Source organism: Pseudorca crassidens, chromosome 3 (assembly GCF_039906515.1).
Source record: "Pseudorca crassidens isolate mPseCra1 chromosome 3, mPseCra1.hap1, whole genome shotgun sequence".
NCBI classification, from domain to species: domain Eukaryota; kingdom Metazoa; phylum Chordata; class Mammalia; order Artiodactyla; family Delphinidae; genus Pseudorca; species Pseudorca crassidens.
In genome coordinates this window covers 91387054-91414661 of record NC_090298.1, presented here as the reverse complement: position 1 = coordinate 91414661, position 27608 = coordinate 91387054, and the positions used below count along the sequence as shown (strand labels likewise).

General features: G+C 38.3%; 1 protein-coding gene across 2 annotated transcripts in view; it reads right to left on the bottom strand.

Annotated features, from left to right (window-relative positions):
• MCC (MCC regulator of WNT signaling pathway) overlaps positions 1-27608 on the bottom strand; it is a 464176-nt gene that overhangs the window by 342467 nt on the left and 94101 nt on the right. For both annotated transcript variants that reach the window (XM_067731409.1, XM_067731408.1), the window contains one exon: positions 13388-13635. In XM_067731409.1, the coding sequence (XP_067587510.1) occupies positions 13388-13635 (248 nt within the window). The remainder of the gene's footprint in view (positions 1-13387; positions 13636-27608) is intronic.

Below are 27608 nucleotides of genomic sequence, written 5' to 3'. Positions count from 1 at the left end.
TAAAGAGATCCTTTAATACAGTGTTTCTCAGTCTTTTCCACCCAAGTACTCCAAGGTAGATAAGAGAGAGTGAGTGTGTGTGTGTATACACACACACACACACATATATATATATATATATATATATCGTCTGGTTTCTGTGGCTAGGACTTCTAATACTATGTTAAATAGAAGTATTGATAGTGGGCATCCTTCTCTTGTTCCTGAATTTACCGGGAAGGCTTTCAGCTTTTCACCACTGAGTATTAGTTGGCTGTAGGTTTGTTATAAATGCCCCCTATTATGTTGAGGTATGTTCCCTCTATATCCACTTTGATGAGAGTTTTTATCATGAAGGAATGCTGAATTTTGTCAAATGCTTTTTCTGCATCTATTAAGATGATCATGTGGTTTTCGTCTTCCCTTTTGATAATGTGGTGTATCACATTGATTCATTTGCCTCTGTTAAACCATCCTTGCAACCCGGGAATAAATCCAATTTGACCAAGGTTTATGATCATTCATTGTATTGTTGGATTCAGTTTGCTAATATTTTGTTGAGGATTTCTGCATCAATATTCATCAAAGTTATTAGCCTGTGATTTTCTTTTTTTGTAGTGTCTTTGTCTGTTTTCGTATCAGGATAATGGTAGTCTTGTAGAATAAATTTGGGAGTGTTATCTCCTCTTCAAATTTTTGGAATAGTTTGAGAAGGATAGGTTTAAGTTCTTCTTTATGTGTTTGGTAGTCTTCCACAGTGAAGCCATCCAGTCCTGGACTTTTATTTGCAGGGACCTTTTTCTTTTCCTTTTTTTAAATTACAGATTCTACTTCATTTCTAATGATCTGTTCAAATTCTTTGCTTCTTCTTGACTCAGTCTTGGCAGGCTGTATGTTTCTAGATATTTGTTCATTTCTTCTAGGTTGTCCAATTTGTTGGTCTGTAACTGTTCATAGCATTCTCTTACGATTTTTTTGTATCTCTGTGGTATCTGTTATTTCTCCTCTTTCATTTTTTTTTGTTTATTTGGGTCCTCTGTCTTTTCTTCTTGGTGAGCCTAGTTAAAGGTTTATCAATTTTGTTTATCTTTTCAAAAAGAAAAGCTCTTGGTTTCACTGATATTTCCTTTTGTTTTTTTGGATTTCTGTTTTATTTATTTCTTCTCTGATCTTTATTATAGCCTTCCTTCTGCTGACTGTGGACTTTGTTCTTCTTTTTCTAATTCTTTTAGGTGGTAGGCTAGGTTGTTTATTTGAGATTTTTTCTTGCTTTTTGAGGAAGGCCTGTATCTCTGTCTAATTTCATTTAGCATAATACCCTCAAGGTCCCTCCATGTTGTTGCAAATGGCAGGATCTTCTTTCTCATGATTGAATACTATTCCATTGTACATATATACCACATCTTGTTTATCATTCATTTATCAGTGGACACTTAGGTTGTTTCTCTATCTTGGCTGTTGTGAATAATGCTGCAATGAACATGGGAGTGCAGATATCTTTCTGAATTAGTGTTTTCATTTTCTTCAGATATATATCCACAAGTGGGATTTCTGGATCATATATTAATTCTATTTTTAAATTTTTGAGGAAACTTCATAGTATTTTTTTTTCCCCGTACGCGGGCCTCTCACTGTTGTGGCCTCTCCCGTTGCGGAGCACAGGCTCCGGACGCACAGGCTCAGCGGCCATGGCTCATGGGCCCAGCCACTCCGCGGCATGTGGGATCTTCCCCGACGGGGGCACGAACCCATGTCCCCTGCATCGGCAGGTGGACTCTCAACCACTGCACCACCAGGGAAGCCCCATAGTATTTTTGACAGTGGCTGTACTAATTACATTCCCACCAACGGTGCATAAGGTTTCCTCTTCTCCACACCCTCACCAACAACCTATCTCTTGTCTTTGATGATAGTCATTCTAACAGGTGTGATATCTCGCGGCTTCAATTTGCATATTTCTGATGATGAGTGATGTTGAACATTTTTTCATGTGTCTATTGGTCATCTGTATGTCTTCTTTGGAAAAATGTCTGTTCAAGTCCTCTATTTTTAATCAGATAGTTTGTTCTTTTTTTGCTATAGAGTTGTATGAGTTACTTACATATTTTGGATATTAACTGCTTGTCAGATAGATGGTTTGCAAATATATTCTCCATTCTGTAGGGTGCCTTTTCATTCTGCTGATTGTTTCTTTGTTGTACAGAAACTTTTAAGTTTGATACAGTCCCACTTGTTTATTTTTTGCTTTTGTTGCGTGTGCTTTTAGTTGTCATATTAAAAAAAATCATTGTCAAGACAGTATCAAGGAACTTTTATGTTTTCTGCTAGTAGTTTTACAGTTTCAAATCTTACATTTAAGTTTTTAACCCATTTCAAGTTAATTTTATGAGTGGTATAAGATAGGGGTCCAATTTCATTTTTTTGCATGTGAATATCCAGTTTTCCCAACACCATTTATCAATGAGACTATCATTTCCTCATTGAGTATTCTTGGCTCTCTTGCCAAGTATTAGTTAACTGTATATGTGTGGGTTTATTTCTCAGCTCTTGATTCTGTTCCATTAGTCTATGTGTCTGTTTTTAATACCACTACCATATTGTTTAGATTACTATGCCTTTATAATATAGCTTAAAATCAGAAAGTACAATACCTCCAGCTTTGTACTTCTCTCTCAGGATTGCTTTGGCTGGTTCCATACAAATTTTAGGCTCATTTTTTTTTATTTCTGTGCAAAATGCCACTGGGATTTTGATAGGGATTGCAATTAATTTACAGATGGCTTGGGGTCTTTTGTATTGCCTCATATTCATAATACTTTCACAAACTTCTTAAGGGTAATTCCCTATATATATATATATATATATATATATATATCACTTATCTACTGCTATGTAACAAGCAATCACAAAACTTAGTAGCTTGAAACAGCTGCAACTTACTGTTTCTTGTGATTCTGGGGTCAACAATTTGGGCTGGGCTCACCTGGGCAGTTCTCCATCTTATCTCACCTAGGATCATTAACGTGACTTGCAGTCATCTGATAGCTCAACTGGGGTTGGAGAAACTATGATGTGCACATTCATGTGTCTGGGGCCTCGATGCTGGTTATTGGCTGGGCCTCTCTGTGCGGTCTCTCACCATTTGTTAGTCTAGCCCAGACTTCCCTTCATGGTTGCAGGAATGTTCCAAGAGGTGAAGCAGGAAGCTGCAAGGCATTTTGAAGCCTAGGCTCCAGAACTCGCACAATTTCACTCTTGCCACATTCTGTTGGTCGAAATAAACCACAAAGCCACCCTAGATTCAAGGGGTGTGGGAAAAGAGCTGAAAAATATTGTGGCCATATTTTTCAATCAAGGACAGCAAACTTTCTCCTTTTGTCACTTTAGCAGCAAGTGTCACAGTGAAGGCACCTACTAGACACTAGCTGAAATGAACTCAATGTTCTGGTACTTTTATTATATCCAGCTTGAGATATAACTTCAAGATAAGAATAGATTCAAAGGAAAAAATTAATCTTGAAAAGATTGATCTGTAACACATTACTTGGACTAATTTTCTTTTAAAAAAATGCCTAGGTCCAAACACATGTCTTATTTGAAAGGAATAGTTCTACCTCAAAGAAAGAGGCCCATGCTTTGAAGACTGACAATAAATCAGCAAAGTTACTAAACCTAAGACTAGGGACTATGAGTATCAAACAGTTTTGCTCATTGATATGTTAATTTATTGATCAAACGTTCATCCAGTGCTTGGCATGTGTGAGGCTCTCTGTTATTCACCCAGGATACATAATCTAGTTGAGAAGAAAGAAATATAAATGTACAATTATAACACAGGATGGTTCATAATTACAGTGACGGATAGGCATAGGATATAACAGAAGCACATTTAAAAAACAGAATGCATTAAAATTTTTACAATTTGGCTTTATGACAAGACACACGTGAATCTCCTAGTTGCAAAATATATGTGTACATGTCAGTTTAATGTAGCATTATTAAAGCCTTTTGAGGATTGCAAGAGTATATATTGAATGAAAAGATAGGAGGCAAGATTTACACATAGGACCATGTGGTGGCCATCTGCTCTTTTTACCTGCCCTGCATCCACTTACTCTTCTTGTGGTGACAGTACGTTGATTCCCTCCCTCCTTTCCTCAACTCTCAGTCCATATGATGTGGATAGAAACAACTCCACTCCAATCTTATAGGTTGAGTGTGTGGTCCAGGCCTGGCCAATCAGACCACTGCATTCTTCTGGCCACAGGGACTTGTTCAAGGATAGGTATATGACCCAAGAAGACCTAATGAGACCAATTTCCAGGAATTTTGTGGAGCTGCTGTGAAGAGAAAGATCACTCTTTTCTCTTGTAGTTACTCAACAGAACGGGAGTAATCCTGGGGCTGCTGTAGGCCACAGGAGCCTGAGAATAAAGCTATTTCTGAGGGAAAGGGTTGAAACAGGGAAAGAAGAAGACTGATGGCATTGAATCTCTGGAGCTATTCATGCTAGATCTAACTGCCTAGATCCTCCAATATATTCACATTTTCTCTCTCCCTCTCCCCTCCCTCCCTCTCCTTCTCCCCTTCCCCTTTTCCTTCAAAATATTAGTGTTGAGGGTTTGTGGCTTGTCACCAAAAAGCTCTACCTAATATAGTACAGAAGGAACAAAACTCAAAACGTAGGCTTGAGGAGAATGTATCAATTAGAAGGCCAGCATTATTGAAGCTAAGCGTCCATGTGAAGAAGTAATGGGGAACAAGATGGAGTAAGGTAGGATGAGCCCACTGGATGGTAAGGAGTCTTGACATCCAAAAGAGTTCAGAGAGTCTCTTAAGTAGGCAAGAGAGAATCAGTGCATTTTTACCATAAGTACGTATTTAAAATATTTGGAAGTCATAGCAGCATCAACTGGAATTAGACAAAAAGAACTGTTAGAAGGAAACCGCAGTAATTCAGAGGATGGGGAGGAAGACCCAGCTCTGGACCATGGCAGGTCTAATCTGAGAAGTATGAACAGGTGAATCAGTGGGTATTAGGAACTGCTCAAGGCCAGGAAGGACAATGATTAATAAAAAGGGATACAAGTGGACTAAGTTAATCAAGAACTAAATCTACCCAAATTAACTCTAAAAACAGTCAATCTACAGACAGTCGTTGACAGTATTCTCAGTATGCAACAGAAGAACGTTAACATGGTACCTATTATTTAAAGAATGTAGAAGCCTCTAGGGGTAGGATAAATTAAATAAACATATTGTTAACCCTATGACATAGGGCTTAGAGTATGTAAAAAACTACCAGTACCACCAACAAAAAACCAAACTTCTTGAAAACTTCAACTGGGCTAAAAACTGCTGTGACTTTAGTCTGGTTTTATGCTAACTGGGCAGTATTTTTAACAATGAAACACTCTCAATGAGTGATTTTATTTAAAAGACTCTGTGTTAATTATTAATTTCTCATCCAGAGTCCATAGAGAGTTTAAACCACATTTGATTCTCTAAATTTACCAGCCATAACTCTACATACTAGTGTCAATGCAGCTGAATTGGAAAATGCCCTCTGTCTCACTTAATTTAACCTGTTTTAAGAGTTTAGAAAAATATTTATACACATAGACAAAACCCCAACAATATTTAAGAGTACCATTCATTCTGAAAAAATTGGGATGTTTCAGGACTAGACAGGTTTTGCATATATTAACTAATTTTAGTTTTAATTTTTTTTTTTTTTTTGCGGTACGCGGGCCTCTCACTGTTGTGGCCTCTCCCGTTGCAGAGCACAGGCTCCGGATGCGCAGGCTCAGAGGCCATGGCTCACGGGCCCAGCCGCTCCACGGCATTTGGGATCTTCCCGGACCGGGGCACGAACCTGTGTCCCCTGCATCAGCAGGCGGACTCTCAACCACTGCGCCGCCAGGGAAGCCCTAGTTTTAATTTTTTAAAAGCAAGATACTAAACCAAAATTCAGGGGGTTGCTTGTCTCTTTAAATGTGCCAAGGAATCAGGATATCTCCTTACATTATCTTCCTCAGACTTGTGGGGTTTGGAGTCCTTCCTGTCTAACTATGTATTCTTTGATCTAACTTTTTACTTTGAGTTCCATTAAGGAAAATTCTTCCTATTAGTTTCTCCAAGAAACTTAAGTACTTTATATGCTCCTTTTGGACCACAGGGGCACTATCAGAGCAGTAATTAATGAAGCTGACACATCAGGTGGGAATATATACCAAGGAAAGGCCAATAAAGCATCTTTGAAGATACAGGTTATTGGAAACTGTGCCCAGTGTTCTAATCTTAGCATAAGTTAAATTTAGTTGCATTAATTAGCAGATTTTAATGTCTGCTGTCTTAAGCAATGTTTTAAAACCATGGGGATTTGATTCAAATAAGTTCCTGGACTCTCTGAGACCTGACCGAAGGAAGAAAAAAAGTGCTCCCAAAGATATGAAAAGCACAGACCTCATTAGGCAAGCTTGCAGGCTCATATCAGCTCTCCTCAGACAATTCAGCCATTTTTTTTTTTAGTGGTCATCACCCTGAAGCAATACCTCTTTCACATAATTCACACATTTGACAGGAATATGTAGAAATCATGTCTAAAGTTCACAGCTTAGTTGAAGTAAAAAACTGTTTATTTAAAAGGGCACGTTTGAATAAAGGTTCTATTGGAATTGCTAACATACATAAATACCTAATGCTAGGAATTTTTTAAAATTCCAGAGTCTTCCCTCATCACAAAGAAAATTGAAAAAAAATTTAAATCACAATTTTTTATATGTGATTTAAATTTTAAAAATTTTTAAATGAAAAAAAATTTTTTTTAATTTTTATTGGAGTATAGTTGATTTACAATGTTGTGTTAGTTTCAGTATACAGTAAAGTGCATCAGATATACATATACATATATCCACTCTTTTCTTAGATTCTTTTTCTAAATGGGCCATTACAAAGTTTTGAGTAGAGTTCCCTGTGCTATACAGTAGGTCTTTATTAGTTATCTATTTTATTATTTTTTTCCCTTTAGATCATATTTTATTGCATTTTCCTTCACCTAGTCATATTATGGGAACTAAGAGCCTGTTCTTGTTGTAGTTATCTATTTTATATATAGTAGTGTGTATATGTCAATCCCAATCTCCCAATTTATCCTTTCCCCCCAAAATGAAAAGCTTTTAACCACAAAATTTTTAAATGAAAATTACAAATAATTATAACGAATCTAGATTATTTATTTTCCAATGGGAAATTAGGTAGCATACACACAACTATTTTGGCATAATGCATGCTGTCACTTTGCTGCCAAAGAGATGGGCTTCTCTAACAGGCCTTGTCCTCAGATCCCTCCTCAAGACCCTGGGCACCATGTGTCTGCAATTGCTGGAAGTGGTCTCTAGATGGCAGTGCTCTTTTTAGTTTGCATCTTGGTCATGAAGATGAAATTTCTAAGCAAAAGTTGCAGGGGAGTCAAAGAATTATCTCTTTCAATAAGTGATGTCTTAGTGTTCTCAACTCCTTAGTAGCTGTGTGGCTTAGAGCAAATCAATGAATTTCTCTGAGCCTCACTGTCCTCCTCTACATAAGGAGGGTTCTATTCTAAACCTGGAATGTAGTCGCAAGGATTAGAGATGATAATGATAATTAACGTAATGTTATTGTTTATTGAAAACCTAATGTGAACAGGCACTGTGTAAGAACTTTACAAGTGATATCCCACTAAGTCCTTCCAAATACCCTATAATGCAGGTATTACTACTCTACTTTTTTTTTTTTTTTTTTTTGCGGTACGCAGGCCTCTCACTGTTGTGGCCTCTCCTGTTGCGGAGCACAGGCTCCAGACGCACAGGCTCAGCGGCCATGGCTCATGGGCCTAGCCTATCCGCGGCATGTGGGATTTTCCCAGACCGGGGCACAAATCCATGTCCCCTGCATCGGCAGGCAGACTCTCAACCACTGCGCCACCAGGGAAGCCCCTACTCTACTTTTAGAGATAAGAGAAGTGAAGCTCAGAATAATCAGGAATGTAGCCTAAGTCCCACAGCAACTCAGTGGTGAACCTGGGGATTTATCAGTTTAGCATATAATACTAGTTCCTAGAAAATTGCCTTGTGCATAGTAAATATTGGTAATTTTTAACCTTTTTTATTATTGCTATAACTATTAAATTTTATATAGCTGGTGCCTGAAAGACAAAAAATTTTGAATATTATTTCTAAAATGACATAAAATGATACAAAAATCTATTATGATTTAGTTGATCAGATATCTTAATTTTTCCCCAAAGTATATTTGAGAAAGGTCAAAGAGAAGATCTGTAAATAAAAGTTTAAGGTCAATTAAATGTGGGGAATGCTATGTATTTTATTCTTCTCCTGGAGATTCACAGGAAATGTTAGCACATTAAAGACTCCGAGATGTCTCCAAGTAAACTCTTCATCTAATTTAACCCAAAGTTTTCAAATGTATTTGTCGAAGAAATTCTTTCTTCACATAATATTTATGAGCATCTCTTGAAATCAGTGTTCTGAGGAAAACATTTGGGAAAAATGAATCTATCGAAACTCCTCTTCCAAGTAGAGCCTGTAATGTTTTGACAGGTCTTTTTCTGTCAACTCGACTCCCTGCTGAGATGTGCTGTGAAATGTTAGGGCTGACAATAAAGTCTTTCTGACACTTAACTGTTAAACTTAAGTTTTTCTCAGGCTTTTCTCACAACAGCACAACATTCTTTCTACTTCTCTTCACAATGCAGTCACAGGTGAAATCTCAACCCTTTCCTGAAACTCCTGCTCACGGTATTTCTTAGATCTCCTTATGGACCTTATCTTCTGCACCATTCAATGGCCTTTAAAGTTTCACTGACTCTAATTTAAACCTTACTGCTACCTAATTTGTCATGTGCTTATGACTCCACAATTAAACTGTAAGTTACTTAGTGTCTGGAACTATGCATTGCACTTCTGTGAAGCCCTAAAAGAGCATGAACACAGTGCATTGCTCATTCATTCATTCAACAAATACACATTGAGCATGTCTCATGGGCCAGGCACTGTTCTAAGTGCTGGGGTATAGCAGGACCCCAGCAAGGCCATCAGTATTCTAGCAGAACTTTTATTGCACTGGGGGAGATGGATAAATAAATGTTCAAGTGAGCATATAATATAATGTCAGATAAGAATTAGTGGTATGAAGCACAAGGGCATGTGAAGGAGTAAATGAGGAGAGGTTACATTAGCTTGGAAAGGCCTCTCCAAAGAGGGAATATTTAAGCTGGAATCTGAATAACAGGAAAGACTCAGCCATGCAAAGAGAACGTCAGAAAGAGAAGGTCAGAAAGAAGAGTGTTTTAGATGAGAGGAAAAAGCCAGGGCATAGGTTGGCGGCCGGCTAAATTTGCTAAGTTAGCGGAATAGCAGGAAGGTCAGTGTGGCTGGAGCTTGCAAAAGAAGTCAGGGGAATTGCTATGAGATCAACGTAGAGCGGTGGGAACGGGGTAGACTGCAGTAAGGAATTTGGACTTCATTTGAGTTCATATGGAAGCCATGGAGCGCTGTAGGCACAGGAATGACCTAAGCATGTTTTCATAATGTTAAAAGGCCACTCTGACTGCAGGGTAAAGAATGAAATGTAAGGAATCAAGGGAAGAATCAGGGAGGCCAGTTACAGGCTCTTTTAGTAGCCAAGGTAAGACATGATGGTGTTAGAAGAGGGTGGTGGCAGGAGAGCCAAGGAAGTGGACAGATTCTGGAAGCACTTTGGCAAAAGAGGCAATGGGACTTGCTGGCTTGAGCAAACTAGTGGATGGTGATATTTCCTAGGTGGGGATATCTGGGACAGAAACGACCCTGGGAGGAAGGGTAGGGAAGGGAATCAAAAATACTTTTTGGGGCTTCCCTGGTGGCGCAGTGGTTGAGCATCCACCTGCCGATGCAAGGGACACAGGTTCGTGCCCCGGTCTGGGAAGATCCCACATGCTGCGGAGCGGCTAGGCCCACGAGCCACGGCTGCTGAGCCTGCGCATCCGGAGCCTGTGCTCCACAACGGGAGAGGCCACAACGGTGAGAGGCCCACGTACCGCAAAAATAAAAAAAAAAAACTTTTTGACAATGTTAAGGTTGAGTCGTCTATAAGATATGCAGGAATATGTATCAATTTTACCTGATTCTGAAGCTCAAGGGAAAGGGCAGGGCTAGATACATACATTTGGGAGTCACTGGCACAAAAACAGTATTTAAAATCATGAGACCACATGAGATCATCTAGGGAGAAAATGTAACTCCAAGGCACCTCAAAATTTGGAAGTGGTCCAGGGGAAGAGGAGTAAAAAAAAAAGAAAGAGAGGGGGAGGGAGAGACAGACAGAGAGAGAGGGAAGCCAAAACAGTATGCAGAAACCCAGGAGAATGTCATGTTGAGAAGTCCAGGAAAATAAACTGCAGCTGAATGAAGGAGTAGTCAGCTGAGCCAATGCCAAAGATCTAGATGAGGACAGAGGAGGAACCACTGGGTCGGACAATGTGAAAGCAGTAAGAGCAGGGTCAGTGGAGTGCTGATGACTGGAGCTGGGAAGAGTGGGCTGAAGGAAGAATGAGAGGTAAGGACAGATAAGCATTCAGTGTAGACAGACTCCTCCAAAAGTTTAACTGTTAAGAGGAGCAGAGAAGTGGGGCAATAGTTAGGCACATGCAGTCAAGAAAAGGTTTCTCCTGACCTCAAGATGTGAGATACTAGAGTTTATCTATATAGAATCAGAGGGAAAGATTGATGATGTAGAAAAGAGAGGGACTGATTGAACACATAAAGCTTTGTTTAATTATTATAGATTTTAAAATGTATTTGATTCACATTAGACTGAACAGGAAGTTGTTTTCCAACATGAGTGTAATTGTGACAATCTCCAGGAAATAAAACTGAGTGATAATAATAATAACAATATTAACTTAACTTGCATCTAGGGCTTATAGCTTATCTTACTATGCTAGGCATCGTTTCATGTGCTTTCCATGTATTAGCTTCTTTTTAAAAATTAAAAAAAAATTTTATTTTCTTTATTTTTGGCTGTGTTGGGTCTTTGTTGCTGTGCACAGGCTTTCTCTAGTTGCGACGACCAGGGGTTACTCTTTGTTGCGGTGCGTGGGCTTCCCATTGCGGTGGCTTCTCTTGTTGTGGAACACGGGCTCCAGGCGCGCAGGCTTCAGTAGTTGTGGCACTCAGGCTCAGTGGTTGTGGCTCACGGGCTCTAGAGCGCAGGCTCAATAGTTGTGGCACACGGGCTTAGCTGCTCCGCGGTGTGTGGTATCTTCCTGGACCAGGGCTCGAACCCGTGTCCCCTGCATTGGCAGGCGGATTCTTAACCACTGCGTCACCAGGGAAGCCCTATATTAGCTTCTTTATTCCTCCAAATAACAATAATTGTTCTCATGTAATACTTAATGAGGAAACTGAGACACAGAGAGATTAAGTAACTTCTCTAGTGCTGTGTAGGCAGTAAGTGACAGAACCAGGATTCCCACTCACATAAGCTGCCTCTGAAGCTTTAACTACCAGGATAAATTGGTAAATGGTCTTATGTGTGCTGGCATTTCCTCAGTTCATGATACGTTTTACGATTCACCTCCTCTCACCTCTTCTTTCTCTAAGAGTATGTGGTTACAGAAAAGGATAAAAAGGAGTTGTTTTTCAACTCTTTCTTTAGTTGGGGCAATCTTATGAGACGGTCAAACCAATTAGATGTGGGCAGCAATTCTATCAAAACCATTCCTTTCAAGATATTTTATAAACACCACACATTAAAATACAATTTTCAACAGTTAGTATAATGTTTTTTCATACAAGTATGCCTTCTGTAAACACATTTGATACACATTTATATATTACTTTAATGGCTATATGGTATTCAATTGTTGAAACATACCACAGTTTACTTAACCCTTCAAATATATGTATGTGTGTGTGCTTATGTACTTATAGAAGAAGTCCAAGTTCTTGGCAGAAAAATTAGAAAATACAGCTTAGCAAAAAGAATTCTACTCATCCTTTCATTTAATAAACCAATTCTTAGTGTCCATTTTACATGATGTAACCATTACAAATCATGTTTTCTAATGCTGTTTAAAAGCATGAGGAAAATGCAGAGGAAAAACTGCAGGATACAAAATTATATGGAAAGTATGTGAAAAAATATGTAAGAAACAATTAAATCACACATACACACACCACATGAGAAAGAGAGGGAGAAATGTAAACAGTAGTTGTTATTTCTGGGTAGTAAGATATTAAGGATGGTTTTTGTTTTCTTCTGCTTGCCTTTTTTCCCTTATTTTTCTATAATGAACATACACCAATACTCAGAAAAATGTTAGTTCAAAAATTAAATATTTCTACATATTGCACTAAGAGCATATGAATTACCAGATACCTAATTTGCAGCTAAAATGGAATCCATTAAGATAGCAAGGCATAGGGGATAGGAGGGTATTTTTATTATTTCAATTACTCAATAATAATGCTCCCAATTATTCCACTGCCCAGAACATCATTCAGGGTGTGCATGTCTGTGTGTGTGTGTGTGTGTGTGTGTGTGTGTGTGTGTGTGTGTGTTCTGTGGGGCAGTACAGAATCATCCAAGCTAATTAGTATGTATTTAACAAATGATGGACAATTAACATGGAGCTTCACTTCCTGCCACTAGATCTACCGAGCGGAGAAAGAAACAGAGAGGGAGATCCAGGAGACATTTCCAAGGAAAAAAAGTTCCCTAAAGTATAGGCAGAAAATTCAGATACTTCCTGTATCCCTTGGTTCAGGCTATCCCTTTAAGATGCATTTTTTCTTTTAAACTTTTTATAAACATACTAAAAATATGTATATTTGAGTTCTCAAAAACATGTACAATAAACCCCATGTTCCCATCACTCAGCTTCAGTAATTACCAACATTTTTCAGAATTTTCTTTCTAGTTGCTTATCTTGCATTAGTAGGAAACAATAATACTTAGGAACAGGAAAACAGTTTGTAGAAACATTTTTACACATTAAATAAAAAAGAAATGGTTAAAAACTTCACTGTGCAGATCTGAACCAAGCTTTGAAGAAGTCCCTAAAGAGTTTCTGAGGCCTGCTGATTCAATTACCACCTTTCCCATCCAGTTTGCCCTTCCTCCCCAGTAGCTATTTGAGTGCATGATCACACTTGGGAAATGGAAGAACTAAAATAAAGAAAGCAGTAAACCAGGAACTGGGAAGCCACAGGACAGAACTGGGGGATTAGCAAGCGCTCACCCAGAGCAAGTGTGGTCCAGAGGACAGCCTGGGGACAAGCAGGCATCAGGCTGGGCAGGCCAGTCTCACGAAGGTCACGAAGTGGGGACAGGGGTGCATTATGAACTGTCACGGGGTTGTACCTACCCAAACTGTTGTCACTGCTCGTGGGCCAGGAAGCAATTCTGTCCCTCAGCTTCTTCTTTTTACAGGAATTGTCTGACTTCTCAGAAAGGCCTACTTCCTCCTTCCTAATTTCTCTGACGAGCTGCATGCGGCACCTTGTAAAATCCTGAAAGGAAATCTTCCCATTTTCATCAGCGCCCAGTTGGTTCATGATCTCAGCCACAGACTCTTCCATGTTCAACTGGCGACAGACCATCAACAAGTCATTTCTACAGAAGGGATTGAACAGAAAAAGGGCTTGTTAGGAGAGACATTTAAGCTAGAGAAAATAGTTAATGAAAAAAAAAAAGAGTATTTCTTGAATACATCCACACGTAGGAAACCTATTTCCACATTTCTCATTGCTTCTGGAAAAGTGCTAAGTGTGCAAAAAGATCTGTTCCACCTGGGTTATTCTAGACAAGAACTCTATTATTATTTGGAACAGTGAGGCAACTTTAAATCCTTTGTTCTCTTTTTTCTTCCGTGTCCATGCCCTTTCCTCCTTTTCTTTCTTTTGAAATTGACAAAGCACCTGTAGAGGGTAGCATTGTTACCTAACTGTAAGATAAAGTTTCAGAACATAGAAAAGATATTGTTTCCACTCTTGGCAGACTTGAAAATCTCATCAAATTTTAAAGGAACAACAAAGATTTTAACAAGCTTGACTTTTCAGCTTTCTGGACCAATCAGCTAATTTTAGTACGTCTTTAAAATGTTATTTAATTTCAACTTTGATGACTCAGTGCTCCCCTACCTCTGGTTTTTCCTGATTTTCTTTGAGTATTTTCCACCTTCTCATCAGCAATTAGTAAACCCTAAGCCTTAGGGCAGGGATCAAAATCCCAAAAGTCTTCCATGTCTAGGACTTAATGTAAACGTGTGAAGTGGGTGGATTTAAGACAAGAGGGGTTTCTGGAGTCTGTGGCTGGACCAGAGAAGTATATTCAGCCTACAGGTTCTCAAGTTAAAGAAAGAGAAAGAAAAAGAATAAAAAAGAAACAAGAACAACAACACTATGCCGGCCAAGAACATTTATCTGGAGGACATCATCTGACCCTGCACATATAAATCTTGTTCTTTTCTCTCTTTCTAAACTCTTTGGGAAAATACTTTGTTCAGATTGATCCAACTCTAAGTCTCAATAAAGGTAAAAGGATTATGAATTTAAGAGCTGGAAGAGATATTAGGAACTGGGCCATGGTCACAAGAACAGCTAGTTAGTGCTCCTGTCTCAACACACCACCAAACCCGGTCATCTGGAGACCATGACCTATTTGATGTTTGCTGATATCTGAAACCTAACCATGAAAAGACCAACCCTTCTCCAGTCACCCTTCACAAATTCCTTCTGGTCCATGCTAGTATGATTCCCCAAGTTCCCTAGGCTCACAGAATTGTAGATATTTTTAATATCTTCTCATTCACTCCATTTTAACCCTAATTCCCCCCATCCTCGTCCCTAGTATCCAATCTCTCATCAAATTTCTGTTGGTCCTGTCCCTGAAATGCTTCTATATGTACTCTTTATTATGTTTTTCAATACACATAACACTCTCCAAAACCTTCTCAGTTTATACCAGGTCCATTACATTAGCTTCTTTAGTTGATCACCTTGCTTCCATATGCCAACCATTTTCGTGTTTCATAAAGAATTTTGACACACAGCTACAAGTTTTAGTTTATCTTGTTTGTATGTCTGTGTATATATGTATAGTATATAATGCATACGTGTATATATTTATGCTTTTATTTGTAAGATAGATGGATGGGTAGATAAATAAATATACACATATGGAAGGAAGTATGGTAGATTAAATTAGTCCTAATTTTTCATTTCTCTGTAGAACTGTTATACATCTATACCCTTGCCTTGGCCTTGGGGCCAGGGACACTCATGGTAGGTATGATCTTTCCCATCGTTTTAACTTCAGGCTTGACATCTAACTTACCCTCTGGGATGTATGTGTTTATCTAGTTAATCCCCTACTGGGCTTGTGCCCTTTTGCTTCTGCCATTATTATGAGAAGAACAAACCATGATAGCTATTAACCCTCTAGCCTGGACCCCCAAATGAGCCACTTCAGCTGATCTGCAGACGTGTAGCATAAGAATCACTGCAGCTGACCCAAAGGTATGTAATCAAGAATAAATTCTTATTGTTTATGCCAATGAGATTTTGTGATTGTTCCCCAGCAATAGCTAACTGATACATTGGAATAATTTTTGGATCTATTCATATGTTTATTTTTTTGCCCTTTGCTGAATACAACCTGTCTGATATTCAGCTGGATTCATCCCAGACAGGAATGATTATGATTCCTGTAAAACAGGAATGCAGTACTGTTTATGTACTGCTTACATAACAGTAAAACAGGAATGCAAACAAAAAGAAAGGGCCAATGTTCAGGTTCTACATCTAAAAAAAGAATTTCTTTATCATGTTTTTAGACAATAATCTTAAAAATTAGGCTTGGTGGGAGATAAGTAAGTTTTCTAAATTTCAGAAGTTCACACACTAAGATGTTAACACTAATATTTTCTGAATAGTAGGAATATGGTGTTTTCATTTTCTTATTTTTGCCTATTGTATTTGTAACTTTCTAGAATGTACTATACTACTTTCATAAATTGCTATGTCATTTTATAGGTTTTAAAAGTGAGGATAATAATAGCACCTATCTCTTAGGGTTGTTTTGAGGATAAATGAGATGATGCATGTAAAGCACTTAACACAGTTCCTGGCACATATTAAGTACTCAATAAATAGTAGCCATTATTATGATTATTTTATAATTATTGATCATAAATCTTTAACAATGTCCCAGTTGCATGATTAAGTCTTTAGTAATTAAGCACAAACTGCTCAGGGGAAAATAGTGCTTATTGAACTGAACTGACTCCTTCACTAAGTGGAGCAATCTATCTGCAGAGGCTCGCCTTCCTCCCTGCCTGTGGCCCACTTACACTTGGGCGCCCTGGTGAGAAACCCAAGCCTGTCCAAGCTCGAGAAGCCCCATTCCACAAAAAGCAGCTCAAAAAAGGATTTGTGTTCTAGAAATGTCAAATGTCAACTCAGAGGAGAATGCATAATTTTGCATCTTTATTTAAAAAGTGTAGGTCACTGGGCTTCCCTGGTGGTGCAGTGGTTGAGAGTCCGCCTGCCGATGCAGGGGACCCGGGTTCGTGCCCCGGTCCGGGAAGATCCCACATGCCGCGGAGCGGCTGGGCCCGTGAGCCATGGTCGCTGAGCCCATGTGTCCGGAGCCTGTGCTCCGCAACGGGAGAGGCCACAGCAGTGAGAGGCCCACGTATCGCAAAAAAAAAAAAAAAGGTGTGGGTCACTGAGAGACTCTCATAAAAGGTCAAAAACAAAATACAGTAAGTACATCCTACTAAATTAAGTCAGACAGTAATCTTTAAACAGTGGTGCTAGTTTCTAAAAACTAAATGAAAGCTAAAGTTTCTCAGTATAGAAACACAGAACTAGCAAGAACAACTAACAAACCTGCAGGGCGAAATGCTACTATCCCCATTTTACAGATGAAGATGTGAAGGCTGAAAGAGCTAATATGTGGCAGAGCCAGGAATCTAAACCAAATCAGTCTGATTCCAAAGCTCTTGCCCTTTCCATTCTACCAAACACCACCTTGGATGTCAATGATACTTAAACTTTGGCCTCTGAACACAAATAAGGACAGCAATAATAGGAACAGCTTGATGATCAACAGTCATTAAAGAACAGCACTTTTATCTTAAACCAGAAAGACTACATATATCTATGTATGTGCTCCCCGACTATGTTAAATACGGATGAGAATAATATTACATTTTGATATCAACATGAGAAAACAGTTACAAGAGAGAGAAAAAAAAACTCCAGGGAGTTCCCTGGAGGTCCAGTGGTTAGGACTCTGCGCTTTTACTACGGGAACTAACATCCCGCAAGCAAGCCGAGTGACACAGCCAAAAAAAAAAAAAAAAATCCCAAAGCTCTCCTTTACATATAAGAGCAAGCCCAGAGAACTTGATCACAGTTTCACTATCAGACATTGTGCTAGGGCTGTTTCAAACAGCTCGCAATGAATTACATGCTCCTGTGACTACGCCCCTTTGCATTATGTCTTTGCCTTTCCTCCCATCAACAGATGGAGGCTATTTCCCTGACCTTGAATCTGGGCTGGCCTTGTGACTTGCTTTGACCAGTGGAATGTGGCAGAAATAACTAACGTTCTAGGATTCATGAACACATGCCTTATGACGCCTTGTAGTTTCCACTTTCAGCTCAAATCCTTCCAGCTTCATGCTGGTCTTGTTGCCCACTCAAGGCCACAAGTGGTCTCTTCCTTCTTCTAGCATTTAGCACCTGTACCATTCATTCAGTGACTATATACAGCTGTGGGACAACTTTTAGATTGTTGTACTAAACTTTCATTTCTCTTTCTCAAAAAATTATTTTCAGGGCTTCCCTGGTGGCGCAGTGCTTGAGAGTCCGCCTGCCGATGCAAGGGACACGGGTTCATGGCCCGGTCCGGGAGGATCCCACATGCCGCGGACTGGCTAGGCCCGTGAGCCATGGCCGCTGAGCCTGCGCATCCGGAGCCTCTGCTCTGCAACGGGAGAGGCCACAACAGTGAGAGGCCCGCGTACCGCAAAAAAAAAATTATTTTCACACACTCAAGTCTTATCTTCCCAACCTGACCACAGGCTCCTGGAAGGCAGTGGCCATGCATCAATCTCCCTTAAGATCCGTGCAGCACCCAGCACACCACCCTGTACACAACAGAACTCCATCACATTTGTTTTGATAGATGGATTTGTAAACTCTCAGAAGTTAAACATGATCATTCTTTTGAAGGGGTTCCCCACTTCATCTGATATCTTCCCACAATACCTGTCTTTGTATCTTCCCACAGAAGGCAACAGCACATGGGATGCTCAGTGAGTATGAATGACCAATGGGCACCGTAAAAACAAACAACAACCTTGTAGCCTTAGTGACAGAGCAACATAACAGTTTCTCTGCACTAGGCCAGGAACGTTTCTCAGAGGAAGACATAATGAGCAGCGGTTGTCCAAAACTAATATAGTCCAGTGGAGAACTATTTCAGTAGTAGTAACATCATCATATAAAGCACCTGCCTTTAAAATAAAAACCAACAAACTTTTGTATATTATTCCAGAAAATACACCCATTCATCTTAGAAAATGTAGACAAGTAAGAAGAAAATATAAATTACATGCTACCTTTCTACCCAGCAATAACCACAGTGAACATTTTAACTAATTTCACAAAATTATGGTAAATATTTTTTTCTCTAAGTTTCCTCTAAATAAATAAATTTCCTCCAAATAAAATTTTCCTTTCACCATTGCTACAACTGCTCTAGAAGGTGTTTCATATTTATTCATATTCATATATGCATGTCTTATCTTCAGAGGATATAACCATGAGGAATAGATTCTGGTTTAGCAGAGGAACTGGTCAAATGAGGTAATATTTGGCTCTGCAGAGAACACCAATCACCAGGCAGCACTGAAGATCAATGCTTCCAGCTCAAAACTGCATGGTTTTACAAAGCATAGCTATTACTTTCTGTATGTAGAAGCCTTTTGGTCTCTTGGCTATTCTTTTTCTTTTAACTTGTAAAGAAATTGAGTAGGAAGTGAAAATTCAATGAAGCTATTCATCATTCAGGGAAATTCACAGCCTTACATCAGGAATAGATAACGGGAAAGATGGGCTTAGGTCTCTCAAGCTCAGATGCAGAGAAAAACATTATTCTTCCCCACAATGATACTAAACCCCAAACCCAGTCGGAACGAGGGCTATGTGAAAGCAATTGTTACTCTGAGGAAGGGTTAGATGCTTCTGTTCACAGCTCTCAACGAACAGACACCTTTGGAACTAATAGGTATGCCAGAAATAGCTGCTTATGAAAGAACTCAAAACAAGTCTATAAGTTCATTTTGCCTCTCTAACTGTTCAATTTGAGTCACACAAAAATGTAATTTAGGGGACTCTAATTTCAGTTCCATAAATATTCAAAGTGTGAAAAATCATATATAAGTCATTAAAAAACAGGCTTCTGGGCTACAACTGGTAATTTCTGAGTATAATTGTTGGAGGGAGCAAATGCATTTGCCTTTCACAATTGCTTCTGAGTTTATCTGGTCTAAAGTGAAGACCAAAACAAACAACTAAATAAGCAAATAAACTTATCGTTAAAAGGAGAGTAGTTGATTGATCTGAAGGACTTCAACAAAATTCAGAAAGATAGTAAAGAGATGGGAGAAGCTGGCCAGTGGGGCTACCTTACCTTTCAGAGCACGGAACAAATAGATGTTCAAAGGTGATAAATCAGGATACTTACACAGTGGTATAAGCACATTATGGAAAAAATGGAAAAAAATCACCAAGAGAACTAAAAGCACAAGTGGTAAAAAACTGTACCTGGGGAGTGAGCTTGGGCATTGAGAGGTGGATGGGGCAAGAGACTTGTGTTTTGTCATGTGCCCTTCTGTACCATTTTATTTTATTTTATTTTACTTTACCATGTGCATGAATTATTTTGATAAAAGTAATGTTTTCAGGTTTAAAAAATCAAATAAGTCATTAATTTAATCTGAGCTATAACAGACAAAATATTAGTATTTAAATATACAACAAATTCCTACAATGTAATAAGAAAAAGATAACAACCCAGTTGAAAAATGGGTAAATGATAAGAACAGAAAATTAACAAAAAATGGCAAAGATGTGGAAATATTCTCAACCTCAATAAACGTAAGGAAAATGCAAATTCAAGCAAACAATGGGATACAATTTTAATAGGTATAGGACTGGCAAAAATGTTAGTCTGACAATACCAAATGTTGACAAAGAAGCAGAAACTTTCATGCGGTGTTGGTGGAAAACAAAAACTGGTACCACTTCTTTAGAATGAATTTTGGCAACATCTAAAAAAAATGCACACCCTTCAACCAGAAATATCACTTTTAGTTATATATGTTAAAGAAACTTATGCTAGGATGGAAGGAGACATGCACAATATCTGTAAGAGCAAAGATTTGGAAAAAGGTTAGTATTAATAATCATGCTAATAAGAACAGTGAACATGCACCGGATGCTTACTGTGTGCCGGGGCCTGAGCTAGTGGATACATAAATTGAGGAATCGTCAGCTAATGAAATATGATCAGAGTTTTCAGAAGAAATACATTTGTAATATATCATAATTAATAAATCTCAAAAACAGCAGTGAGTAAAAACCTCAAGAATAACATGAACGACAGGACAGTATTTATCTAAAGTTTAAAAATATAACAAAAACCACTATAAATTATATATGAATAATAAAAACAAAGTCAGGAAGCAAAAACATCAACCATAAAGTGGTGAGGGAGAGAGGGGAATAGAATTGGGGAGGGGATAAAGGGGTTTTAACGTGCATTTACAATGTTATATTAAAAAATCATAGGTAAATATGACACATTGTCTACCTCTTTTCAATCTGGGTATGGATACATGTGTGTTTACTATACACTTTGTAGTTTTCAATATTTAAAATCTGTCTTAATAAAAAAAATCTAATGTATGAAAGGCAACTTAAAACAAATTTGGTCTGAGGCCATGGTTGAAGGATAAAACATTTAAAATGAGCAATGTCATTCATATCAGTAAGCACTTGTAGGACATGTCTCGTGGAGTTGATCAAATTAGATGATCCAAAATGACACTGTTCATCCTTACAGGCTATAGAGCACCTGATTATTCTCCTGGTATGATTTTCTAAAAGTAGAATTACTCATTGTTAAACAGTCTAATCTCTCAATACAGTTTTTCAAACATCCCTTGAGAAACATCCACCAATTTTGAGCCCCACCAGCAGTGTTTCAGTTACCCCCACTTGTTATACATACTTTTCTGGAGAGCAGAATCAAATTCTCCATCTCTATGTTCTCACTTTCTTTTCTGTGAAGGCATTTATACCACACATTCCCAGAGACACATTTCTTTCCTTCTCTTCAGCACTCAGTACTGACGGCTGCCTTTTCCTTGAATCTCCTTCCTTCATTAGCCTGTGTAACAGCCCTGTCTTCTAGTTTCCCACCTCTACGTGACTGCTCCTTCAGAGTTCTTGTCCTTAAATATCCATGTTACCCAAGGCCTTGTCCTTTCTATTTTCTCACTTTATAGACTCTCTATAGCTGATCTAATCTAAATTTATGGCTTTATCTATCACTAGGAACATTGACTCCCAAATCTCCCTCTCCAGTTAAGTAGTTTTGACTGTATAGCTACACTTCAGTGTCATACATTTATCTTGAACTCAAAGTCCTAAAATGAATTCATCATTTTGTATCCCTTTACAAGTTGACTCCTCCTCTCTACATAAATTACACCATTGGTCACCCACAGTAGAAATCTAGAAGTTTTCTAAGTTGCTTCCTTCTCATTTATTCCCCCTGCAATCAGTCACCCAAAATAGTGTCTGTTGTTCTAAATGGCTCTCATATCCATCCCATCCTGATCATTCTTATCACCCTCATCGTTTTCCACTTGAATTACTATAATGGTCTCCTACTGGCTCTCCCTCTTTCCAACTGGTAGGCGACATGTTATTTTCTCTTGCTTAAAATCCTTTCTTTGTGTCCCTCAAGACTTTCAGCTTCATACCCATGTTTCTCACTTCATAGCTAAGGTCCTATCTTTCTAGCCTCACTCTCCTGCTAAAGTAGGCAACCTGCATCCTAGCCCACTGAATTTCTTTTAGGTTCCATAAGAGGCATTGTTGTTTTACATGCCCATACTTTGTATATATTTAGCCCTCTGCTTGGAAAATCCTCTCTTTACCTTTCTCCAAACGCCAGCCCATGCTTGTAATTCACTTGAATAGCATCTCCTTCAGAAATCTTCCCTAAATATCTCAGGTAACTCCCAGTTTAATTTGATGCCCCCTCCCTGTGTTACTAAGTCACCTGTGCTTGCTTTGATCACTTACCCCACTGTACAGTAATTATTGATTTATTTTTTTCTCTCTTCTACCAGACCAGAGACTGGTAACTAAAACCTACAACCAAATCCAGACCATTGCCTGCTTTTGTAAGTCAAGTTTATTGAAACCCGGCATACCCATTTGTCTATGGTTACTTTCTCACTGCAACAGTTGAGTTGAATACTTGTGACAGAGTATATGGCCCATAAAACCAAAAATCTTTACTATATGGCCTTTTATTTAAAAGAAGTTGCAAACTTCTGTACTAGACTGTAAATTCTTAGAGGAGAGGGTTCATTCTTTGTTCATCTTTGAATCCCTAACACCTGGCATACAAATAGCTGTTAAATAAGTAAGTGGGTAAATAAAATGTTAGATTTGAGGTAAAAGAGGTGGGGAGAGAAGTTAATGAGGACCTTCAACCCCATTTCTTCTTTGCTTTTTGCATACCCCAATTTATAATCACAAATGAAAACAAAATAAGTTGATATCATTAGGGTTTTTTTTTTAAGATTTTTTTGATGTGGACCATTTTTAAAGTCTTTATTGAATTTGTTCCAATATTGCTTCTGTGTTATGTTTTGTTTTTTTGGCCTCGAGGCATGTGGGATCCCAGCTCCCTGACCAGGGACTGAGCCCACATCCCCTGCACTGGAAGGCGAAGTCCCAATCACCCGACTGCCAGGGACGTCCCCATATCATAAAGTCTTAAAATATCTTCTAGTATATATGAGAGGCTCTGTACCCTTCAAGCTAGTAATTTAAGCCTTCTGGCTAGTGGTACTCAACTCTGACAGCATATGATGTTCACCTGGGGTGATTAAAACATATTGATGCTCAGGCTCCATTGCTGACAAACTAAATCAGGGTGGGGAGGAGGGGGCAGCATCGATATTTGTTAGAAGGCTTCCTAAGTGATTCAGAGTAGAACTTCTACACCAACAGTCTGAAGGGACGAGAGCTTTGAGGCAACTCAGAAATCTTAATTTAAAACCAACCAACCAAAGAAACACACTAGATGTTGATAAGTTATATACTAGTAAGATGAAAAGAAAGAGATATTTTAGAAAAGTTATCTACAGAGGCGGAAACAAAATGATTCCTCCTCTAGCATTTAAGCTCCATGAGGATGGAGCATTTTGTCTCTTCTGTTCACTCTTGTATTCCCGATACCAAAAACAGTACCTGGCACGAAACACGCAATCAGTAGATAAATGATGAATGTATGAATACGTTATTCATTTGCTTTCAGTCAGCCAGAAGCCCCAGAAATACTCCAGTTAATTGAAATTTTATACACAAAGAAGGCAAATTAGCAAATATAATCTTCAGTTAATCAACAGACAACATTTTTTAGGGGCATAAACATTACATTCTACAATTTAAAAGAGTGTTTTGATTTTAAAAAGGGAAAGCAAAGAGACACTGCTGTGGGTAGATGCAGCCCAGCCTCTAAAAAAATTCAATATTTACTTTTAAAAAGGTTAGCTGTCATCTGCAAACTCATGGGAAGAGAACATGAAAAGCCATGAAGGAAAGATAAAATTGGTGACATTACCTAAACAAACCAAATGCCATATGACATGCATCCTAAGGAATTAACAGAAATCGTCTTGGACCTCCCCTCTTAAAGCACTAAGCACGCTAGCCCAAGGAAGAATATCTGAGGCTGGCTAATTCTTTCTGTTTCCTTGTTTCTTCTTTCTCTTTCTCATAAAACATCGTACTAGAAATTATAAAGCTGTTGGCCTCATTTTTATATCTGAAAAAAATGCTTTTGGTTGAGGTTACCAACTTGAAAAAATACAGAAAAATAGGAAAGACAAAACAAAAGTCAAGATTGAAAGAAGACACACTTTGTCATCGAATTTATATTATAAAGATTTTCCTTTTGAAATTTCACTCCTAAAGGAATATTTGAGATATAAGCTCTTTGGAAAGCCAGAATTTCCCATTACCAACTTTCTCAATATTGTCTGTGTTGAAACCTATTTTAACTCCTGTGAATTAATATTTACAGTCTTGAGTTGCGCTGTTCAAAATGGTAGTCAATACACACAGGTGGCTATTGAAGTTTACACTGAAATTAACTAAAATTAAATATGATTAAAAATTCATTTCCTCAGTTATACTAGCTCAATAGCCACATGTGGCTAGCGGCTACCACACCGCACAGAACAGTCATAGAACACTTCCATCATCACAGAAAGTCCCATAGGATAGCACTGGGAAAATAAAATAAAGAACAGTACCCTCAAAGGCTTCAGGCGATAGTATCAGTCAAGCAAGGAAATTGTTACAGATGTCAGTTATTATTTCTAGGTAAAGAAGGAATGACAAAACTGATACATAAAAAGTCTGAATATAGAAAAGCCATTATGTCATAAAACTGTTAGTTTTCTTTGCAGTTGATTTTCGAGTTTGGGGTTCACTCTTATTCACAGAACACACAAATATCCCCACTTTTTGATTAAGGAAATTTGACCAGATTCAAAATCATGTGCAATACACTACCCACCGATAAAAAAACATAGGTTGAAAGATTTATCAGATTTTAGAAGGCAGGTGGAGGGATGCATATATTCCCTAGAGGAAGCACTAGCTTTGTCTTCTTAGATTTAAGTTATCGTAATAGTAATTCTTTCTGATGTTTAGCCTGAACTTCCTGAGAGTTCACTGTAATAATGAATAGCCAAGTTTAATCAATGATATGATGGTTTCCCCTTCTCCAGGTGAAACGTCAAGAGTGACTAAAAGCCAATACTCAAGAAGAAAGTATCTACAAGCAAGTAAAATACTACTTTTACATATTTTTTAAAAGCTCTTTTATTCTATAATTCTTTTACATGTGACTCCTAATACTCTTACTCTTCATTCTTTTAGCAATCTCTCAATTTGGCGTTTCCCACTGATAGTCCAGTGGGAGAAAATATTCAATGTGTTTGCCCTTGGATTATTATTTTAATCAGTAAGTTAACATTCTTTATTAAGCAAGATTCAGCCTACCTTCACAGTGATTTGTAAAAGCTTCTTAAGACGTTTCTGCCATTCCTGGGGAAAAATACTCATTCAGAGTACCTATGATTCAGGGGCTGTGCTAGGTGCTTTAGAAATCTTATTTCATTTAAGCCTCATAATAACTTTAAGAGATATTATCCCCATTTTACAGGGTCTATCAGTTCTGTGTAAAAGGGAGCTTGTCCCAAGTTCCTGGCACCATACTTGGTCCATCACAGGTACTTCAACAAGTTGGTGGATGCATGAATGAACAGAAGGTAGCTCTTCTGTAATCTCAGTGACAGACACAGAACCTTGTAGTGAGCACTCAGAAAATCCTTACCAATTGAATATACTAACAGTAACGGTCAGTATGACAGTTAAGTGATTCTTAATATGTAGATGTTCCTGCAAAACCCCACTAAAGCTAAGCAATTGACTCTTGACCCAAAAACTACGTAAGGCAGTCAGGTCAGAAAGATATAGACAGAGAAGATACACAGAAAAGGCTGATAGATATAAGTTTGGGGGCAATAAAAGAATTTGGGAAGTGTGCCACTTTTATAAAAACTTATTTATAAGTGTATATTAACAACATCTCAAGAACAGTTATCCTTTCAGATTATTTCAGATCACACTTTCATGAGAAAATTACAGCACACATAACACCATTATTATAAAAAGACAACTGCACCCAAATTTTTTCATCAAGGCAAAAGATTTATATTACAACACGTATTTAACATATAAAAGACACACAACCTGCTGTGAATGATAAACTTATAATTATATATATTTTTTCCATTGTAGAAAAGGAATACCTAAATGTGATAATAGGAGATAAAGCAAAAATTTTCACCAAGTGCTCTTAAATTGAATCACCAAGGCTGACACATTTTTAGGCTAGGCTCCAAATGTGTCCTTAACCCCTGGCAAATGGAAGTGACCCACCCACAGGGTCTGTCACCATGAGACTGAGGCTCAGTTACCCCGGAGGCCTCCCACCCACCCCTATTCTTTTCACTCCTCTGTCCCATGGTCTCATTCTCTCTCTCATCTAATATCCCTCAGTTCTTCTTGCTTCATGTGTCATGGGGACATGTACGTCTGGCATCCTAAATTCCATCGACTCTGCTCACACCCAGGGAAGGCTTGTCGCATCCACACTCAGAATAGGAGATGTTGTCAATATTTATTCTGGCTCCTTGAGTCTTCCTTTGGCCAGGATAGAAGCCCAAACCTCTTTCTAAGGGGCTTGCTGTGGGGCTTGCAAATTTCCCCCAATTTTATTATGTATATACTCTCCACCAGCACTTAAAAACATTCAGCACACAGAGATTTTTTTTTCTCAGTGCAAAGCCACTGTGTTAAAATTGTCCTAAATATCTTCCAAAGTACTTTAGTTTTAGAAAATGACAGTAAAGGAAAAGCAACATGGGAGGAAATGCTATTGACATTTTTCTTTGAAGGATAAAAAAAATTGCAGGATTCTTCTCATGAATAACTTTCTTATTCAACTCACTCTCTCAGATTCTAATTAAAATATCATAATGTTAAAAGCCAAAGCCTTGTAATCTGATCACAGAAATGAGAAGGGAAAGATTTAATCCCAGTATATGCAGCAGCCTGAGGCAAAAAATTTTGTCACTGTGCCTCATTCCCTCACATCCTACATGGGGATGTCACACTTGTCCCACTATGAAAACAAGCCAGGGCAATGATGTTTAGAGCACTGCATCTGCCTTACAGGCTAGAGAGTCACCAACATTTGAAGAATTTTCTAGATTACTTTACAAAATCTAAACTGTAATAGATTGATATTTTATAGAATAAAATGAGCTTTCAGAAAAAAAATTTGCAAAAGATATAGAAAAATACAAGCTCAATTTTTTAAACTTAGGTTCAATTCTGTCATATTGGTTTGAAAGTTTCTGAACACGTATTTCCAATTCCTATGCTTACCTTGTTGCAGTCAGGTATGAAAAGCACCACTCTGTGGGCCACTCTTGGAGAAGTTCTGTTTTCTGGATATCATGATGTGACTAAAGCAATCCCTGACTCCATAAACGAGAGACCAACATGGAATGAATGGTACCAAACAGCAGCAACGCCACTATCCTTGGTAGCTCACCACCTTTGTTTACCTGGACTTATCATTCTAAGGAACATAAGTACACACTGTGATAACGTTTAACTCTATGTTCGGTC